This window comes from Acanthochromis polyacanthus, chromosome 3 (genome assembly GCF_021347895.1).
Source record: "Acanthochromis polyacanthus isolate Apoly-LR-REF ecotype Palm Island chromosome 3, KAUST_Apoly_ChrSc, whole genome shotgun sequence".
Taxonomy (NCBI): Eukaryota; Metazoa; Chordata; class Actinopteri; family Pomacentridae; genus Acanthochromis; species Acanthochromis polyacanthus.
The window spans coordinates 45,025,242-45,047,029 of NC_067115.1; the positions used below are offsets into that span (position 1 = coordinate 45,025,242).

Below are 21,788 nucleotides of genomic sequence, written 5' to 3' on the forward strand. Positions count from 1 at the left end.
CGGGCTGAATGTCCAGGACGGTTTCCTTCAGGGTTTTGTTCTCTTTTTTAAGTGTAGTCACCTCTGAAGTGACGGCTGTCAGCGTGGACCGGAGTTCCAAGTTGTCTCTCTGCAGGTCCTCTATCTGCTGGTGGGTGAACTCCAGGGTTGCCTTCAGGTCCTTGAAGTGATGGTGTGTTTGGTGTGTTTAGTCTTGACACGTTGAGTCATGATCTATCTTCTGGAGGGAGAGGTTACCAGCACTTCACCTCCTATTTGACAACTAACAGTGAGCTTGTCCTGTTCTTTGTCCAGCGAGTGTGTGGATGTGTGTAGGAGGATCCCAGAGTACTCTGCTCCCTAAAAACAGTGAAGATCTGTTGGTTTCTTCACTGACTTTGAGACGGTTAACCACTAGAAGGTTTAACCCCCTTTGTAGTCAGACTTCCCCTCACTGTTGTTGTTTTCCCACAGGAACCTCTGTTTCTTGCAGTGTGACAGGTGGATCCATGAAGCTCACTCTGCTATCTTTATGGCTGTGGCCGTCTTCAGCAGCCCCTGGTAGGGCCCTTCCCCCCATGGTGAGGACCAGTGTGTTCTCTTAATGGATTTCACGAACACTCAGTCTCCCACTTGAACTGGTGGGACACCTTCCTGTTGAGGGACAGGTGCATCTGGCATTGCATATCATTAGCATGTTTTATTTCTCTTGCTTGTAATGTTTCCCTCATATAGTCTGCTAACGTGCACTTCTCATCTCTATTGATTTCAAGTTGTGGTCTGGCCAATTTCCGCCCGAAATTTCTACTGAGATTTACAGAAAGTAAATTGAATGCTGTTCTTGAACTGTTTGGACTACATGCATGGTTGGGGTCTCATTTGAAAGCTGACAACCTGAATTTTCACCCAGTGCAGTCAGAATTACTCTAGGTGCTACTGGCACAGAGTATTTCATGTTGGCACACACTGAATTAGGATGAATTTTTTTTCTCGCCTACATTTTTTCCCTAATAAAACACCTGAAAATCAGTGTGGCAGCACTGTAAGAGCTTGAAAACACAATATTGCAAAAGCCTGGGGTCTTACATAGTTCAGGTCAAAATTTCAGAGCAATACTACAAGAAATGAGTGTTTCACACATGTATTTGTACTGATATGCTCCGCCCCTGTCAATGTTGGATACACTCTTTATACACTGTGCACACTCTCTACAGAATGGTATAAATTCATTTTCACTTCATTTTCCACTTCATTTTCATTCCAAAAACTCATAAAGAACTCAAAAAATCACTTCAGATAGGCTTCAGTGTCGATCACACACACAGATTGAGAGGAATACAGAGAAACAGCAGGTGGAGCCCGGAGCTCACGAATGAAATATCATATAAAGCCGCTGGCAGAGGCGGGATTTATATTCAAGCCATTCAGCAAGCTCATTGGCTACCAGGCCTGTCAATCTAACGTTTCCTCCGGCGTGATTTGCTGAGAAACAAGTCAATCAAGTGATGTAATCGATATCTGTCAGACTCGGCCATGGTTGGCTATATCGCCGAAGTAGGCGGAAACGAGTCACCTGATTGGTTGAAGTCCGGTTTGAAGCGGAAAAGAAGCCTCCAGTATCCATTTTGAATCGTGAACAAAGGGAATAGGACCGTGTATGATAAAGTTATAATAGAAAGATGCAGTGAATATGAAACGCACAGCGCCACCACGCGCCGCGTGCACGCGCACGGAACCGATCGTTTTCTGGATTTTTTACCTATTTCGAGACATGTTTTGGCCAAAGTATTATACTGGATTGTTTCCTCTGGATGGCTAAGCTTGGGTTCTGGCCGGTTTTTGTGGATTATCTTCTTTTATGACCAGAAACGAGCGTCCAAACTGCGTCGACAGGTGAGCTGTGCACGTTTACATGACTTGTTGTTTGTTGGATAAATGTGTTTATATTACCCGCTGTGGTAATCACATCTGAAAGTGGTTTATACCGGCGGATTCATGAGAATCTCAGCTTTCTATGTGTGTATAGTGTTTGTATAATCGTGTTTGCATTGTCCTTCTATTGTAAAAAAAAGCGTATACCGATAAAAAAAACGGCCCGCCCGCGGGCCGGCGTACTTTAAGGGACTGCAGTAACACAAACTGTCTGCCATATATTATTTGAAATGGTGTTAAACCTGTTTGGTTTGGTGTGATGCACATATACAACTGCACTAATGTAAACATATAATAGACAATCAAGCCATGTGTGCCCTGTTTCTTCCATGCCTTTCTTAAGTCTGTTTTTATTGTTCTGTTTTTTTCCTCTCTTACTAATCCTGCACTTTGCACAGTGGTTCTTTGAGCAAATGTCTAAGTTCTGAGTCATTTGGCCTATCACCTGATTTACAAAATGAGTGCCATTTCTGATGATTTTAGGAATACCGTGTGTTGGTATTATTTGTTTGCATAAATTAGCATGTTAAGAAATATGCAGGCACATTTATATATTAATATATTTATATAATAATACATTTATACCTTATTACATCTGTGCTTTATCAACATGAGCTTTTATTTTAGCTTGATCTGTTGAACTGTGTGGTAATTGTTATTGTGGTCTTAACACTGCATAAAGAGTGAAGTGTTTGAAATGTACCAAGCTGAGCTGCATTCCAGAGATAAAAAGAACCTTGAAGTAAAAGCAGATGCAAGCAAACCATTAGAGACACTGAGTTCTCATCTTGTGCTGGGAAATTTTGTGGTACAAACTAACAGCAAAAATACAGTCTTTGTCTTACTGAAATAATTTCCTGACACACTTCATAAAAGCTTGTCATTGAAAAATCCCAAATCTCTAAACGTATGAACAACTGAAGGTTAGATTCCGGTTTACTGAGTCCATTGCAGGTTCCTATAATCATTCTTACAAAGCATACCGGACCATAAAGTCATTTCTGTGATCCTGCTTGCATCTGACATCCTGAACTCAAATTACAGGTAAGAAACAAGAGAAGCACATGTGGTGCAGATATGGTGAATTCAGTTCATGTTTCTACTGCTTTTTGTAAGAAAGATTTTTCCCCTTTTTTTAAAAAACAAAACAAAAACAAAACACAAAAACATTTTTAGTGCCTAAAACCAGACTTTATATTAAGTGCAATTGTGTTGGAAGACAACCTGATATCTAGGTTTTAAATCTAAAGCTGCCCACACATAATAGGAGTTACATTATCAAGTTATTGCAGCTCGTATTCAGTATAAAAGCTGAGTTAATTTAACCAAAGGAAGACAATGTTGTAATAAATAAACTGTAATAAATTTTACAGTTGATCTAGGAGGTCAAACCTCTACTGATATTTCATCTCTGCAACACAGAGGAGCATTTCTTCATAAGACCCTGAAGAAATGATAAATCCTTTGTGTATCTTTTTTTAAAATACTGGAAGGGCAGATATAATACTACATCAGCGGATACATGTACTGCATAATGAAGCTGTTTTTCCATTTCTTCTAGTTTCTTTTTATTTGTTTGTTGTTTTACAGTTATTTTTGTAACTAGCTCTGTGCAGCCTCCTACTATTAATTTGCCGTTAAATTGATATTTCTTTTCCCAATTTGGAACAAATTTTGTGGAATCTGGATGGTTTTGTTCTATGTATTTTGTATCACCCTCTAAAGGCTTTTCCTCTTGATCATTTCCCATTTTAGTTTGTTTTATCCAATACTTAATTTATATTTTATATTGAGATATACACCCCCTGTCAAAAGTTTTGAGACACTTTCTCATTCAAATAAATTAGTGTCCGTCTCATAAGTTTTATATACACTGCAGTTCGGTCTCCCTCGAACTGCTCCTTCGGGTTCCAGGTGTTTTTGGCATCCGGCTCAAAGGACCAATTTATGTTGGGTTTAAAACCTGTAAAACACAGAGACAGCACAAGGGAGAAGAGACAGTACTCGAGCTCTCGTATTTTACTTGCCGCAAGGGGAGACAGGCAGACTATACACACTACTGCGACAGCCGCCCAACTCCAAAGAGCCTGTGTCTCCCCTGCATCTTTTTATTTGCTTCAGACAGGAATGTAACATAGAGGGTGGTACCATGACTCAGCATGAGATGACAATGGAAAAACCTTCTTCACAAGCAGTAAGATATTAACAGAAAGACCTTCAGAGGCAGACATGTGGTATTTGCATCTGCTTTCTTTGTTATCTAGAAGGCCTAGTTCTGGTCGCCTCTCAGTATGTGCTGTGTCTACATGTTTCTGCTATGAAGTTCACGTAGAATCATGGTTTAAAAGGCACATACTTTTCACAGTCATCACAGTCACTCAATGATAAATTAATGACAATCTAAAAGCAAGTATTCTAAGTATCCTAAGTACATTTCTTCTAACATGAGTACTATAAGCATTCTGAACATAATTCTTTTAACACCAATGTACATAAAACATTTGCAGAGATAAATCAGTTTCTGAAAGCCAAAGCCACTCCTACGATGAGATCAGAGTAAAGGAAGTGATTTATCTCTAATTGTGACACCAAGTTTTCCTGAAACAGATCCAGAGGTTTTAGTGAACCACCAATGGGATAGTTTTCACTAAGTGTGTGTTCCTAGCCTAGCCGCACTAGACCCATGTTCTCAAGACACAAGGGTCAAGGCACGCTCGACAGGGAGGGAGGCGGGCTAAAAGGTTGTCTATCAAATCACTCTGCAGCAATTGGGTAGGTATACAACCAATCAATGCAACGAATAGGCTCCTAGAGCGCCGGAAATCAGAGGACGCGGTAGTTCGGTGAAGCCTTATTTTTTCAGTCAATGGGTGAAGCTCAAGTATATTACAGACATGTTAACAGAAAGATTATTCAGAGTCGGTACTAATGGAGCTCAACCACTGTTGTCGTTTTTGTTGTCAACCCTGGCAGAGAATTAAATTCGTTGCCGTGGGTTGTCTAGCACGGCTAGGCTAGTTGTTTCCGGTTGTTTCTGTCAGAATCGTCGCCTCTGTCGTCGCTTAGTTACGCTCTCCTTCTGACTCTACACTTCATGGTGATTGGTCCGGCCAGTTTTAGGAGCATCCAACCTCGAGCCTTATGGAGGGTAACTAGACCCACCCTGGCAGAGAATTAAATTAGTTGCCGTGGGTTGTCTAGCGCGGCTAGGCTAGTGTGCTCCAGCTGTTCATCTGCTCCACGGTAATCAGTTTCCACACACAACCATGCCTCAAAGAAGCTCTTTTACAACGAGAAGCCACAGAACAAGTTTGATAGTGGTAATTTTCTCTGGTTTAGTTCAAATCAGACATTTATCACCTAATGAGAGGCTCTTCTGTTCGCAGCAAGGCGGCGTAAAACACAAAGACATGGAACATAAACAGTAAAACACAGTAAGACATTGAACAACAATAAAATGTTATTTTATAGATGTTATTTTTCATGGAATCTGGATGCAATGACAAACTCCACAGTTTGTACAATGTTTGAAAGCACCAAACCTCACAGAGACCAACAGCAGTTCCTTACTGTGTAATGAATGTTCCTTCTTTCCTATGCTTTACTGCAAACAGGCTTGGAAAATATTCAGCGGGATAGTTATCTTCTACAAACTCCTCTTTGATCTGAACATCTTTTACATGCTGGATGGATGTTTGCCTTCTGAGCAAAATCTGATTTTTCTGCTACATGACAGGTGGGAGGAAAAAAAGGAAACCATAGATCTCAACCAGGCTACTGTCACAAGGTGGACAAATAGACAAAGTAGACCTTCCTACCTACCAACCAAGCAACAAAGCAAGCAAGCAACAAAGCAACCAACAAAACAACCAAGCAACAAAGCAAGCAAGCAACCAACCAACGAAATCAACCAGCCAAGCAAGCAACCAACCAACCAACGAAATCAACCAGCCAAGCAAGCAAGCAACAAAGCAACCAACCAACAAAGCAAGCAACAAAGCAAGCAAGCAAGCCATCAAGCAAGAAAGCAACCAACCAAGCAACGAACCAACCAACCAAGCAACAAAGCAAGCAAGCAACCAATCAACCAGCCAAGCAACCAAGCAACCAAGCAACAAAGCAAGCAAGCAAGCAACCAACGAAATCAACCAGCCAAGCAAGCAACCAACCAACCAACGAAATCAACCAGCCAAGCAAGCAAGCAACAAAGCAACCAACCAACAAAGCAAGCAACAAAGCAAGCAAGCAAGCCATCAAGCAAGAAAGCAACCAACCAAGCAACGAACCAACCAACCAAGCAACAAAGCAAGCAAGCAACCAATCAACCAGCCAAGCAACCAAGCAACAAAGCAAGCAAGCAACCAACGAAATCAACCAGCCAAGCAAGCAAGAAAGCAAGCAACCAACCAACAAAGCAAGCAACAAAGCAAGCAAGCAAGCCATCAAGCAAGAAAGCAACCAACCAAGCAACGAACCAACCAACCAACCAACCAACAAAGCAAGCAGTTTGACAGATTTTGACAGATCTGTCAAACTGACCACGTGATAAAAAAGGACACGTCACCAAACGTCAGATGACGCTCTGAGGAAGACAGCAGGAGCTGTCGAAACATGTCAGCAAGGTAACAAACTTTTCTGAATTGTCGGTTTAAAGAAGTTAACAGTTTCATATAGTATATATCGAGAAAATGAACTTAATACAACTATTACAAGGAAGATCAAACAAAGACTGTGTCACAATATTCCGCCACCTGGAAAATCTGGAAAAGAAGCGAGCACGCCACAGAAACCACCTCATATTTAATCTCTGGTGCAGAGACGAGGACATAACACCTACAAGCTTCAACATCAGGAACCCCATCCCCACCAAGAACGCGGAAAATATCATAAACAGCAAAGAAGGCCCTCATCAAAGAGAGGATAAGGACAACTACGGACAAATTGGAAAAAATTAATTCATCAATACAGGAAGAGTTAAACAAACTCAAAGAAATCCTCGCTTTGGAGCCAGACATACAAAAACAGATAAGTTCCCATTTACAACATACACATGAAGCAGAATTCATCATAACGAAAAATCGCCATATACAAAAATTAAACAAGAGAAAGAAAGAACAGAAACAAGCAGGTACATACAAAATTCAATAACAAATGGGTACAAAACCTTTCTCAACGTACCCTCACAGAATCAGAAAAAACAGCCTTATCCAGAGGACTTAACTAGGCTATCACACCCACAAAAATACCACATGAGGAATACATATTAGAGACAGAATTAGCATGCCAAAAACTACAGGATCAGGGACACAAGTCAGAACTCCGTAACGCAGTAGCAGGTATTTTAAAATCGGCAAAACTTCCACAAAGCAATATTACAAAGCAGGAATCAGAAGCAATAAAATCACTCAGACAGGACAACAGTATCACTATACTCCCGGCCAATAAAGGACGCACCACAGTCATTATGGACACGGACACATATGACAAACAGCTCACGAACATGCTAGAGAACAGGAACACTTATGAAGTACTTCAAAAAGATCCCACAGAAGAAAAGAAAAGAACATTAAAAACTCTGTTAAAACCATTACTAGAGCTCAATAAAATAACACCAGAAGCATACAGCCATCTTACTCCCACAGCAAACGTTACCCCACGGATATATGGAACACCAAAAATACATAAAAAAGACACACCACTATGCCCCATTGTTGACAGCATCGGATCAGTCACATACAACCTCTCAAAAGCTTTAGTTGAAATCATTAAACCCCTCCTTGGTACATCAAAACATCACTGCAAAAATTCAAAACAACTGGCACAAGAACTCAGTAATATCACTGCAAAAAGCCGAAATTCTCATATCACACCATGTCGTTTCACTGTTCACAAAAACACCCATTGAAGTCACTTTACACATTGTACAGGAACGACTCTCTAAGGACAGGACATTGAAAAAAACGCACAAATCTCACAGTAAATGACATCATCACACTACTCCGGTTTGTTGCCACATCCACCTATTTTCAGTTTAAGGGCACAATATACCGTCAAAAACAAGGTTTTGCAATGGGAGATCCACTATCAGCTATAATGAGTAATTTTTTCATGGAGGACCTGGAAACGAAAGCCATCCATACAGCACCCAGGCACTGCAGACCCACACTCTGGAAAAGATAGGTTGATGACATCCTAGAAATAATAAAATCTGGACACACGCAAGAGCTCACAAACCATCTGAACAACATAGACGACACTGGCAACATACAATTCATACATGAAGAAGAAATAAACCGGACCATCTCATTTCTGGACATTAGCATACACCACAGACAAGACGGCAGCATCAAAATAACAGTTTACAGAAAACCTACTCACACGGACCAGTACCTCCTCTTACCATCAGAACATCCCACAGCACACAAACTTTCAGTAGTCAGAACACTCTACGAACGGACTAGCATAATAACGGACGATAAAGACAGACAGGAGGAGGAAGAACACATCAAGAATGCACTTATAAACTGCCAATATCCAACATGGGCTATAACCAAAGGAAAACAACAAGCCAAAACTAAAGAGATAAAACAAAAGGTAGCAAAACCAAAACACACACAAAAATCGGACAATAAAAATAAGGATTTAATCATCATTCCATATATCCGTGGGATAACGGAACCAATACAACGCATTATGAAAAAATATCACATCAACACTGCAGTAAAACCACGTACAAAACTCCGGCAGCTGTTAGTTCATCCAAAAGACAGAATAGACCCTGACAATAAATGCAACATCATCTATGAAATACCGTGCAAATCATGCAACAAAACATACATTGGTGAAACAGGCAGATCATTCAAAACAAGAAGAACGGAACACCAAACAGAATGTAAAAAGGAAAGAACTGGACATTTCACAAGAGCACAAAAAGAGCAAGCTGAACAAGAAAATAAGAAATCAGCCATCACAGACCACTGCAAAAGACAAAATCATGTTATGGACTGGGACGGGGGGAGGATTATCACTTCGGAGACTAATAAGCAGAGACGATGGATCAGGGAAGCCATTGAGATCAGGAAGCGGGCGGGCACACTATGAACCGGGACGAGGGGGCCTACATCCTCTCGCACACTTGGGACACCATCCTCCGGAGACCACCGGGCGGTGGGAGGCGTGGTCAGTTTGACAGATTTTGACAGATCTGTCAAAGTGACCATGTGATAAAAAAGGACACGTCACCAAACGTCAGATGACGCTCTGAGGAAGACAGCAGGAGCTGTCAAAACATGTCAGCAAGGTAACAAACTTTTCTGAATTGTCGGTTTAAATAAGGTAACAGTTTCATATAGTATATATCGAGAAAATGAACTTAATACAACTATAACAAAGCACGCAACAAAGCAAGCAAGAAAGCAACCAACCAAGCAACCAGCCAAGGAAGCAACCATCCATCCATCCATCCTCTATACACCGCTTTATCCTCACGAGGGTCGCGGGGGGTGCTGGAGCCTATCCCAGCTGACTCGGGCGAAGGCAGGGGACACCCTGGACAGGTCACCAGTCTGTCACAGGGCTACATACACAGACAAACAATCACACTCACATTCACACCTACGGACAATTTAGAGTTATCAATTAACCTCAGCATGTTTTTGGACTGTGGGAGGAAGCCGGAGTACCCGGAGAAACCCCACGCATGCACAGGGAGAACATGCAAACTCCATGCAGAAAGATCCCTGGCCGGGATTTGAACCGGGGATCTTCTTGCTGCAAGGCGAAAGTGCTAACCACTACGCCGCTGAGCAGCCCTCCATCCAACCAACCAACCAATAAAAAAGCAAGCAACAAAGCAACAGAGCAAGGAAGCAAGCAAGCAAGCAACCAATAAAGCAATCAACCAACCAACAAAGCAAGCAACAAAGCAACCAAACAAGCAAGCAACCAACCAACAAAGCAAGCAAGCAAGAAAGAAACAAAGAACCAGCCAAGCAAGCAACCATCCATCCAACCAACCAACCAATAAAAAAGCAAGCAACAAAGCAAGGAAGCAAGCAACCAATCAACCAACCAATAAAGCAACCAAGCAAGCAAGCAACAAAGCAAGCAATCAAGCATGCAATCAAACAAGCAAGCAAGCAGCACAGCAACCAACCAACAAACCAACCAGCCAAGCAAGCAAGCAAGCAAGCACACAACAAAGCAAGCAACCAAGCAACCAGCCAAGCAAGCAAGCAACAAACCAACCAACCAACCAAGCAACACAGCAAGCAAGCAAGCAACAAAGCAAGCAAGCAAGCAGCCAACCAACCAGCCAACCAGCCAAGCAAGCAAGCAACAAAGCAACCAACCAACCAACCAGTCAAGCATGCAAGGAAGCAAGCAAGCAACCAGCCAAGCAACCAACCAGTCAAGCAAGCAAGCAAGCAAGCAACAAAGCAACCAGCCAACTAAGCAAGCAAGCAAGCAACCAACTAACCAACCAACCGATCAACCAACCAACCAACCAAGCAACAAAGCAAGCAAGCAAGCAACCAACAAAGCAAGCAACCAAGCAAGCAACCAAGCAAGCAAGCACCAAAGCAACCAACTAACCAACCAACCGATCAACCAACCATCCAACCAACCAACCAACCAACCAACCAAGCAACACAGCTACCAACCAACCAACCAAACAACCAAGCAAGTAAGCAAGCAAGCAACAAAGCAAGCAACCAACCAACTAACCAGCCAACCGATCAACCAACCATCCAAGCAACCAACCAGCCAACCAACCAGCCAACAAACCAAGCAACACAGCAACTAACCAACCAAGAAAGTGACACAGCTACCAACCAACCAACCAACCAACTAAACATCTCACATAGAGTAACATTAAAAACATGACTAAATAATTGGAAAATTTATTGCACATGAAAATGTATATTTTCTGAGAGACATAAAGAAGGCAGAATTTATTATGTTATACAAATATCTCTCTTTTATGTTACGGATCATGTTCCTTAATGCAGATATATTTGTACAATTAGATACAGTTTATGATAAATATGAAAAAAAGAAGTATTAAATTAAAAAAAACTTTATTTGGGCAATTTCAGTTTTAATTTGATTATTAATATTATTATTAATTTCAGTGAGTTATGTAATATTACATAGATTATGTGAAAAATCTTGTATATTTACGGTCATGGTTGTAAATTTACTTGCATAATTAAGCTACCTTAATTATACAAATTAAACAAACTTGACATAATCCTGACAGAGTTTTTGCATCAAACAGCATGTTGTTATCACACACACATTCTTCCCGAAGAACCTCCCTCTGACTGTTTCTCTCCACTTAAATTATTGTGACTGTTCAGAGCTGCAGCCAGTCTGAGGGTGAAGCAGGAGGCAGAGATCAGAGAGGGTTAGGGTTAGATCCTCACGTCTTCCATCCCATCACCATGAGGTTTGAGGAGATCCTGGACGATGTTGGCGGCTTCTCAAAGTTCCAGTTCCTACTGATGATCATCCTGTGCCTTCCCCGGACCATCCTCCCTCTCCACTTTCTTCTGCACAACTTTGTCTCTGCCACCCCTCCTCATCGCTGCTCCCTGAAGAGCCTGGAGCAAAGTGGTGAAGACAGCTGGAGCTCGGACCCCGAGGTGGTGGCCCTGAGGATCCCCCGCCAGGACAACGGCTCCTTCAGCTCCTGCAGGATCTACGATCCTCCGCTGACCGTTAACCTCGACCAGGGAAACAAGACTGCACCTTGTCCCGATGGATGGGTCTATGACCAGTCCCAGTTCAGCTCCACAACTGCCACCGAGGTAAGGAGAAGCAACAGCTGAACATCTAATCACAAATGATGAGAAACAACAGAGAAACTTTACAAGCACCTAAATGCATGATACTGCTGAGCAAGTACAGAATAAAGTCACTTCGAATTCACAGTTGCTACAGAGCTGTGTAGGGAACAAACGAAAGGAGGTCCTTGGTTTATGACCGAGACAACTCAGGGAGATCCTGGATGGAGATGCATGCTAAACTGCATCTCCATCCAGGATCAGTGTGGCCCCTGAACTAGAATGAATTTGACACCCCTGTAGTAGACAGATGAGAAATGCAGATAAATATAAATGAAACAAAGATTTTTGTTGTTTAAGTTTACGTATATGTCTCTTGATAGATAGATAGATCGATAGATAGATAGATCGATAGATAGATAGATAGATACTTTATTGATCCCGAAGGAAATTGTACAATAGTCCGTTGCTCACATTCATAAACACAAAAATAGAAATAAAGTTAAAAAGTACAATTAAAAAGACAAATAGCAACAGCCATAATAAATAAATAAATCCAACATTAAAAAGTCAAGTGCTACTCCATAAGGTGCTACGAAGCTAAAGTTAAGGCACTGAAAAACAAAGTTCAGGACCAGCATCAGTCTCTCCTGCTCCTCCCTGGAGTGGCTGCATCATACAGCCTGTGGTGATGGGCGTGGGAGAGCTCAGCTGCAGGGGAGAGAGGTGTGGAGGAGAGTGTATGGAAGCAGCATCAGGTTAATTAACACAGGTGGTATCAGTTAGGCTGACCTGATTACCTCCGCAGCAGCAGTCTGGAGCAGAGCATAAAAGACGGGTGGACAGAGAAGAGACGGATGAGAGGAGGAACGGAGACAGAACACGAGCTGCCGTGGAGTGGGAGATGAGACGTGCTGCCTCTGGGGATCTGACAGAGGCCGGGAGTATTCACCGGACAAAGTCTGGTGTGGCGCCGAGAGAGAGAGAGATTGTGTGGGTACGGATGTGGGGGTGAAATAAACTGTGTTACTCCGACAACCTGACGTGGTGTGTGTATTGAGTGGACCCACGGACAACGGACTTGTCACACAGCCCGATGGCACGAGGGACGAAAGAGTTTTTAAGTCTTTCAGTGGAGCAGCTCAATGAAAGATACCTGGAGCTAACAGAACTCCTTTGCCCAGAGACCACAGGATTTAGGGGGTGGCTCTGATTGGAAAGGATCGCCCTGATCTTAGAGAGTGTCCTCTGCTCCACCACGTTTTCCACAGAGTCCAGGCCGAGTCCAACCACAGAGCCAGCTTTCCTTATGAGCCTGTTCAGCCTTAGTGTCCCTTTTCTTAGCATTGCCCCCCCAGCACACAACAGCATAAAAAAGAACACTAGATACAATTGACTGATAGAACATGTACAATAACTTAGAACAGACTTTAAAGGACGCCAGCCTTCTTAAGAAATACATCCTGCTCTGTGCCTTCTTGTACACAGCATCCATGTTTGCTGCCCAGCTCAGACTGTTGTCCAGCTGCAGCCCCAGATACTTGTAGGTGGAGACCACCTCCACCTCAGATCCACTGATGTTAATGAGCTGTAGAGCAGGGGGCACCCGGCGGAAATCCAGCACCAGCTCCTTTGTTTGATCGATTCTGCCGTCAATCAACATTTATCTGAATTGAAAAACTTTGCTTACAGTGTCAAATAATTAATTACAAACCCTGTAATCAGTGAGATAAATTGTTTTAATTGTGTCCCACCCCTAGTTTGAACCCGTCTGTCTCTCTGCAGTGGGATCTGGTGTGTGACAACAAAAAGCTGAACCAGGCTCTCGCTTCTTACTTCTTTCTCGGTGTCACATTCGGAGCCGTCGTGTTTGGACAGCTCTCCGACAAGTAAGTTACTCAGGATTCGTTATATTTTAAGTCTTCACTGCCCTCTTATACTGTGACCCTTAATAGAGGTAAACAACGGCATCAATAACTGTTTACCCCCTTTTTAACCTACGTATCACCAGTCAGATGTCTTTTTGACATCTAAGAATTGGTCAGTATAGTACAACGATTATGATTTCAGAGAGATTGTTGTTGCAAAAAAACTCTAAATGCATTGAAAGATGGCATTTCATTCATTAATTAAGTTAATAAAGCCATTAAAATAGCGTGTGTTTGTATTTTTATAGGTATAATGTAGATTATAATACAAAAGTGCTACATGACCACTCAGGAAAAAGCACGTTATAAACCTGGAGGATCAAGTTTGATTCAGCTGTTTCAACACGAGTTAACTGACGAGTTATCTCAGATGTTATTTTTACCTTTACCTCTTGAAAATTAGCAATGATTTGGATGATTTTATGAGAGCAGCCATTTTGAAAAGGGGCAAAATGTAACTTCAGCTGCCTGTAGTGGAATGATGAGCCACCAGGGGGCAGAATACATGTATGAGGTTTTATACAATCTGCATTCAACCTGATGTACACTTCTGTGCTAGAACTTTGCTTTATATTTCTGTTTTCTGGTCTTGAACAGCCTTTGTACTGACCGACCTACTGGTAGACTTTAACTTAGTGACAGTCCAGAAGATGAGGCCTTTAAAGTATAAAATGTAAGTGTGGGAGCTGCAGGCATTACGCCACCAGCCTGTTCTCTGTGATCCACTCTATACTTAGAAACTTTTGTCCAGGCAAAGTCAGCTGCTACTCTGCTGACAAGAAACAAGCACATGCATGTGTGTGTGTTCTCGTGACTTTAGTAATAAAAACACCCAAAACATCAGTTCCCACAGTCGTTGTATGTCTCATTTTTGTGTTTTGTGTCTCACGTTTGTCGATTTGTGTCTCGTTTCTTTTTGTGTCTTGTTTTTGCCTTTTGTGTCTCATTTTTGACATTTTATGTCTAATTTCTGTCATTTTGTGTCGTGTTTTTGTTGTTTTCTGTGTTTTTGTCATTTTGTGTCGTGTTTTTGTTGTTTTCTGTGTTTTTGTCATTTTGTGTCTTGTTTTTGTTGTTTTCTGTGTTTTTGTCATTTTGTGTCGTGTTTTTGTGCATCAATGACTGCCAACAGAGAACACTGTCTCTGCATGACTGTATCTGGTCCAAATATTTCTGTTTACATTCCAAACTTTAATCCTGTTGATCATGTTGGGGTTAAAATTTGCTTTGGGAGCAATCATAGATGCCACATGTGTCTTTTTGTGTTCACATTTTACTCTTATTTTGTAGGTTTGGTCGTAAGTCGATGCTTCTCGTGGCTTTAATTGCCTCCACCATGCTGGGAACCACTTCAGCTTTCTCCACCTCCTACGTCATGTTTGCCATCTCCAGAGCGCTGTGCGGCATGGCCCTCAGTGGACTGTCCATCATCGGCGTGGTCCTCGGTAAAAACACATTTCACTGAGAAAAACTTATCCTGAAGGTGGAAAAACCAGGGTTGTGTAAAGTTTGTTGCTTCCTCACGGTTTAAGTAATTAAAACCCTGTTATGAATTATTTTCCCTTTTTTTGAAACTCAAATTTGACAGCCTAACAACACTCGAAAACTCGTGAAACTCTACAGACACATCAGGACCGGCAAAAAATGTAATATTTTAGGGGAATTGCATTGTCTTGGTGTGACCTATAATTTCAAACATTTACTGCAGCCAGTATGTGTCACCTACAGCTATAACATTTGGTACACATACGTAACACATCGAGACGCACAAAAAAGTCTATTACAACCATGCCCAAAACCCAACAGGAAGTTGGCCAAATTTGAATTTTGGGTAATATTTTGAACAATTTTTCGTAATTTTTGGACATTTTCAAAAGCTATGAACTCAAACAGAATAACCCCAACAGAGCTCAAATTTGGCCAGGATATACTCCAGATATGGGTGTTTAAAAGTTATCAAAATGCTCCACAAAAGTCTGAGGGGGTGGAAATGGAGACCCCTGGATTTTGATGTTTCGCCATGAAACAGGAAGTACTGTGTAACTGCCTTGAACATGCCTCGATCTGTCTCAAACTTTACATGTACGATCAGACTCCAGCCCTCATCACATTCATATGCTGAAATAGAGTCATAGCGCCACCTGATGGATGGACAGGAAGTGGTGTCTAAGTCGCCTGTTCATGCTTCAATCTGCCCCAAACTCTACATGTGTGATCAGAGTCCATTAACATCCTGATGCAAACTATAATGATGCTTCACAGGATAATTTACAAAGTCTAACTGTATTTTCTTCTTCCACTATCAGGAGAACACTGATAAACATCGCTGTCTGATTGTTCCAGTCTGTTCCACTCTTCCTGTTCAGGTATCGAGTGGACGGATGTAAAGCACCGGACCTTCACCGGTACCATCATGAGTTTGTCGTGGAGTGTGGGAAACATGCTTCTGGCCCTGCTGGCCTACTTCGTACGAGACTGGAGGCACCTGACGCTGGTGGTGACGGCGCCCTGCATCGCTGCCATCATCTCCTGGTGGTACGGTGGAAGAAGTAGACTTTCCACTCTGTCAGTAAACATCTGATGTGTGTTTTTAAAAGCCAGGTTCCTCTGTCTGTCTTCAGGTGGCTGCCGGAGTCGGCCCGCTGGTTGCTGGTCAACGGCAAAACGGAGGAAGCCAAGAAGTACCTGGTCCAGTGTGCTAAAATGAATGGGAGGACAGGATCTGCGTACAGACTGGATAATGAGGTAGAGCTTAGTGAGCAGCTTTAAGCCCAGAGCGACAATGAGTTCAGTTACAGTTCCTTATTTTGTCACACTGGTCAATAAGATGCAAAATGTTGGTCAACCTGTCTGCCTAAAAGTTCCAAAAGCATGAATGAAACTCAAGATTTATTGTAGACATTATAAATTACTGATGGAACTTTTGCCAATAGACATTATAGTGTATAATAACATATTACGCAGGCCACACAAAACATAGAGACAGGATATGAATATCCCCAGATATTAAGAATAGATGTTATCATGGGAGACTATTTAATGAAATTATAACTATTATCAATTGCATATTTCACACATTTAATCAACAGTAATATAATTGTTAATGTTGATTCAGTCCCCACATCACTGTGGGTCCATGTTAAAAACGAGATGATGGGGAAAACTTTTTTCATAGTTCTACTTTAACCCTCCTGTTGTCTTCATTTACCAAAAAATATTGTTGAATCCAAAAATTCAGCAAGAAAATTCCCAACATTTCTGAAAATTTGCTAAACCTTCAGGAAGAAAATTCCAATAATTCATTAAAAGTTTTATTTTTTTAAAAGAAGAAAATATTTTCAAAAATTTAGTAAATTTTTTCCAGAAAAATCCTAAAAATATCTAAAGTGATTCCATATATATCAGTAAAACTTCTAATATTTTCTTTAAGAACATTCACACAAAATCAACCAAAATCCAGTGAAAGTATTTCTTTTTTATCCAAAAAATGTTCAAAAATTTCCCAAAATTGTTGAAAATGTGGACATCAGAAGTTTCATTGTGAAAATATATTTATTTTCCACATTTTCAAACTTTACATTTGTAAAACAATTTAGAAGGTAAAACCTTCCAATAATTCCTTCAAAGTTTTCCATAAAAATTTAAGCTTAAAAAAATCCCCCAAATTTGGCAGGAAATTTCTTGTAAATATTTTTTTAAAAATTAGTAAAAATCTTCCAAAAAAATCCTAAAAATATCTGAAGTGATTTTTCCCCCACATTTTAAAACTTTAAATTTGGAAAACCTTTAGGAAGAAAATTCCAGTAATTCCTTTAAAAAAATCCTTAAAATTTTAATTAAAAAAAAAGAAAATTCTTGTAAATATTTTTAAAAATGAATAAAAATCTTCCAAAAAATCCTAAAAATATCTGAAGTGATTTTTCCCCCACATTTTAAAACTTTAAATTTGGAAAACCTTTAGGAAGAAAATTCCAGTAATTCCTTTAAAAAAATCCTTACAATTTTAATTAAAAAAAAAAAGAAAATTCTTGTAAATATTTTTAAAAATGAATAAAAATCTTCCAAAAAATCCTAAAAATATCTAAAGTGACTACACATATATATATATATATATATATATCAGTAAAATTATTATTTTCTTTCAGAACGTTCACATAAAAGTCATTTTTGTGAATGTAACATTTCTTTTTTTCCACCAAAATATGTTTAAAAATTTCCCAAAAATGTTAAAAAAATGTGGGCATCAGAAGATTCACTGTGAAAATCTGTCTTTTTTCCCACATTTTCAAACTTTCAAACAGGACGACACCGGGGTTAAACAGTGTGTGTACTTTTTTACTGTGGGTTGTTTCAGGTTCTGGGGAAGGTGACGGTGACTGAGGTGGCTGAGAAAAACCACTCTTACCTGGATCTGGTCAGAACCCCTGAGATGAGAAGGATCACCATCTGCTCCGGGTTCTTCTGGTACCGAACCGTCCTTCTGAGCGTTCTGCCTCCATGTTTTCTTCGTGTTTTCGTTGTGACCGTGTTGCTGTACCTCCAGGTTTGCTGTGGCCTTCCTGTACTACGGGATCAGCTTTAAAATCTCCGGCTTCGGCGTCAGCATCTACCTCACTCAGTTCATCTACGGCGCCATAGAAACACCCGCTAAGATCCTCACTTTCTTCGTCCTAGACTGGATCGGCCGGAGAAACAGCCAGGCATGGTTTCTCATCACAACAGGAGCGCTGATTGGAATAAACACGGCCATACCTCTAGGTTACACCACTTCCTGTCTTTACAAACACGTACTAATGCATAGAGGCAGCACACCTGATAAATGTTGGTCTGCTTTTCTGCAGAGATCTGAACTCTTCCACACCTTTCATTTGCTTCCCTTTCAGAGTTCTCTGTGCTTCGAACCTGCATCGCCGTGGTGGCAAAGGGATTCTCAGAGGCGGCGTTCACCACGGCGTTCCTCTACTCAGCAGAACTCTTCCCAACCGTCCTGAGGTAGAACCCAGAACCTAAAACCAGGAGGGTCAACCTGGAGCACCCTGACCTGATGCTGCTGTTATTTACCATGAATTCTTAACCCATAAGAATGGAAAGACCACACCACTGGATTTGGGTCACTTTTGACCAGTGATTAGCATCAAAGGGTTCACACCAGTGGTGTCCAACATGAGGCCCGTGGTCCAAAAGTGGTCCTCCAGAGGGTCCAATCCGGCCCTCAAAGTGTAAAAATTACAGAGAAGACATTAACTGCAGATTGTAAATTAGTTAAAGTATAAATTTAAAATCATTTCTAGACCATGACAAGTTGTTTGGATCAGAAAGTAAAATACTAGATTGTTCTTTTGTGGTTTTGTGTCTCATTTTTGTAACATTTTTCTGTTTTTTTTGTTTTTTGACTGACTTTTGTTGTTTTGTTTCTCGTTTTTGTTGTTTTGTGTTTTCTTTCCGTCTCACTTGTGTTTTATTGCCTTTTTGTGTTTTGCTTTATTTGTTGTTTTGTGTTTATTTGTCTCGTTTTTGTCGTTTATCTTTTTTTTTGGTGCTTTGTAACTTGTCTAATTTTTTGTCTCTTGTTTTGTTTCGTGTCGTTTGTCAAATTTTTGTCTTGTCTCTTCTTTTTGTTGTTGGTGTCTCATTTTTGTAATTTTTGTTTCATTTTTGCTGTTTTCCATCAAATTTTTGTCATTCATCTCATGTTTTTGTCGCTTTGTTTCTTGGTTTTGTCATTTTGTGTTTCTTTTCTGTCTCACTTGTGTTTTTTGTCTTTTTATTGTCACTGAGGAACTCAGCGATCCCAACAACAAATGAAATGACAAAACACCCAACAAACACTCAAACCAGACAACTCACAACAAAAAGCATAATTAATCAGAAAAAGGGAAAGGAAAACTGCTCCAACATTTTTGCGTGCCATTTTGCGTTTTTTTGTCTCGTTTCTGTTGTTGATCCATTTTTTGTCACTTTGTCACTTTTTGTCATTTTGTGTCTCATTTTTGTAATATTTTGTCAGTTTTTGTTGTTTTTGTCAGACTTTTGTTGCTCATCTCATGTTTGTCATTTTGCTTCTTATTTTTGTCATTTTGTGTTTTGCTTTATTCCTTGTTATGTGTATCGTTTTGTTTATCGTTGTTTTGTTTTTCGTTTTTTGGCGTTTTGTCTCTCGTTTTTGTTTCTTATTTGTGTTTTGCTTTATTCCTTGTTATGTGTATCGTTTTGTTTATCGTTGTTTTGTTTTTCGTTTTTTGGCGTTTTGTCTCTCGTTTTTGTTTCTTATTTGTGTTTTGCTTTATTCCTTGGACAGGCAGTGTGGTATGGGCTACACCTCCTGTGTCTGTCGCATCGGCAGTTCTCTGGCTCCTCTGATTATGCTGCTGGAGGACGTCTGGCTTCGTCTGCCGCCGCTGATCTTTGCTGGGACTGGGATCGTCAGCGGTAGTTTGGTCTTCCTCCTCCCAGAGACGCTCAACGTCCATCTGCCTGAAAACATCTTAGATGTGGAGGAAGGAAGGTAAAGTCTTTCTGGTGGAACAAACACTCAGAGATCATTTTATTCTGAACACAACAAAGCACAAACAGACTCTGACCACTCACTAATACTATCATGTATAAAACTTGATCTGTTTCTGGTCAGTAACTGCTCTTCTCCTGTTCTTGTTTTCTGTTCAGACACAGGCACAATGAGACAAATGGAGGAGGAAACATGGAGCTGAAGAACCTCAACTGTGAAGACTCGTCTGAGGAGAAGTGATCAGCAGAGGGAGGAGATGTTCTTCAGATGGATCAGGGCTTCTCACCAGATGTTTGTTTCGTGTGTTCAGGACAACAGACAACTCTGAGTGTTTTGATTAACACAACTTTAAACTCATATTTATGTCAGATTTTCTTTCATTACAGTTCTTTTCACCATTTGGGGCGGAAAAAGCCCAATAAATTCCCCATTTTACACAGAAAACAGCAGAAAAAGGAAAAAAAAAACACAGACTGGAAGACACTCATTTAAAATCTACTTTATTATCGTACACGTAAAAATAAATTTACAATAAAATGCTTCCCGAGTTCTTTTTGCTCTGACTGGAGATCTTTTTTTAATACATATATCGTCACATCAACTTTTGATAGAAGTGAAGCCTTCAAGTTAAAGCTGAAGCTCCATTACTGAATATTTAAAATATGAAATGACTAATCTCACCTGAGGATGATGGGAATATTATCAGTTAAGTAGGATTTTGGTAATACTTTATGATCAAAATGACAAAGTCAGACAAAAAAAAGACAAAAAAAACAACAAAAACAAGACAAGATATTGCAAAAATGAGATGCAAAACAACAAAAACGAGGTGAAAAATGACACAAATGAGACCAAAAATGACAAAAGCGAGAAACAAAATGACAAAAAAATAGACAAAAAACACAAGTGAGACAAAAAGGAAACACAAAACGACACAAACATGAGACGAACGACAAAAGTCAGACAAAAAACATCAAAAACACGACGTATTCCAAAATTAAACGCAAAATGACAAAAAAAGAAAAAAGAGACAAAAAATAGCAAAAATTTACAGCGTGACAAAAAAATGGACAGACAACAAAAACAAGACAAAAAATAATACAAATGAGGCCAAAAATGTCAAAAGTGAGAAACAAAACGACAAAAAATAGACAAACAACACAAATGACAAAAACAATACACAAAACAATGAATAAAACAAAACATGAAATGACAAAATTAAGACAAAAAACACAAGTGAGACAAAAAGGAAACACAAAACGACAAAAACATGAGATGGACGACAAAAGTGAGACAAAAAATTTGACAAAAACTATAAAAATAAGACAAAATATTACAAAATGAGATGCAAAATGACAAAACGAGACAAACGACACGAAACTAAACAAAAAAGGAGACAAAACATTCGACAAACAAGTTACAAAGCGACAAAAAATGGATAAACAACAAAAATGAGACAAAAAAGACAAAAGTGAGAAAACAACAAAAAAACAAGATGAAAGTCGGACAAAAAACAACAGAAACAGACAAAATATGCAAAAATGAGACACAAAACTACAAAAGAACAAAGAACAATCTAGTATTTTACTTTCTGATCCAAACAACTTGTCATGGTCTAGAAATGATTTTAAATTTATAGTTTTACTAATTTACAAT

At 40.1% G+C, this 21,788-nt stretch overlaps 1 protein-coding gene across 1 annotated transcript; it reads left to right on the forward strand.

Annotated features, from left to right (window-relative positions):
* Nucleotides 1-844: 844 nt before the first annotated feature.
* Nucleotides 845-20,673, forward strand: slc22a7a (solute carrier family 22 member 7a). The gene is made up of 11 exons (XM_051946498.1): nt 845-1,872; nt 11,274-11,723; nt 13,485-13,588; nt 14,918-15,072; nt 15,994-16,162; nt 16,249-16,372; nt 17,982-18,091; nt 18,171-18,385; nt 18,511-18,619; nt 19,926-20,132; nt 20,291-20,673. Exons 2-11 carry the CDS (start codon nt 11,358-11,360, stop codon nt 20,370-20,372), a joined length of 1,641 nt encoding a protein of 546 aa, XP_051802458.1. The 5' UTR covers nt 845-1,872; nt 11,274-11,357; the 3' UTR covers nt 20,373-20,673.
* The last annotated feature ends 1,115 nt before the right edge of the window (nt 20,674-21,788 follow it).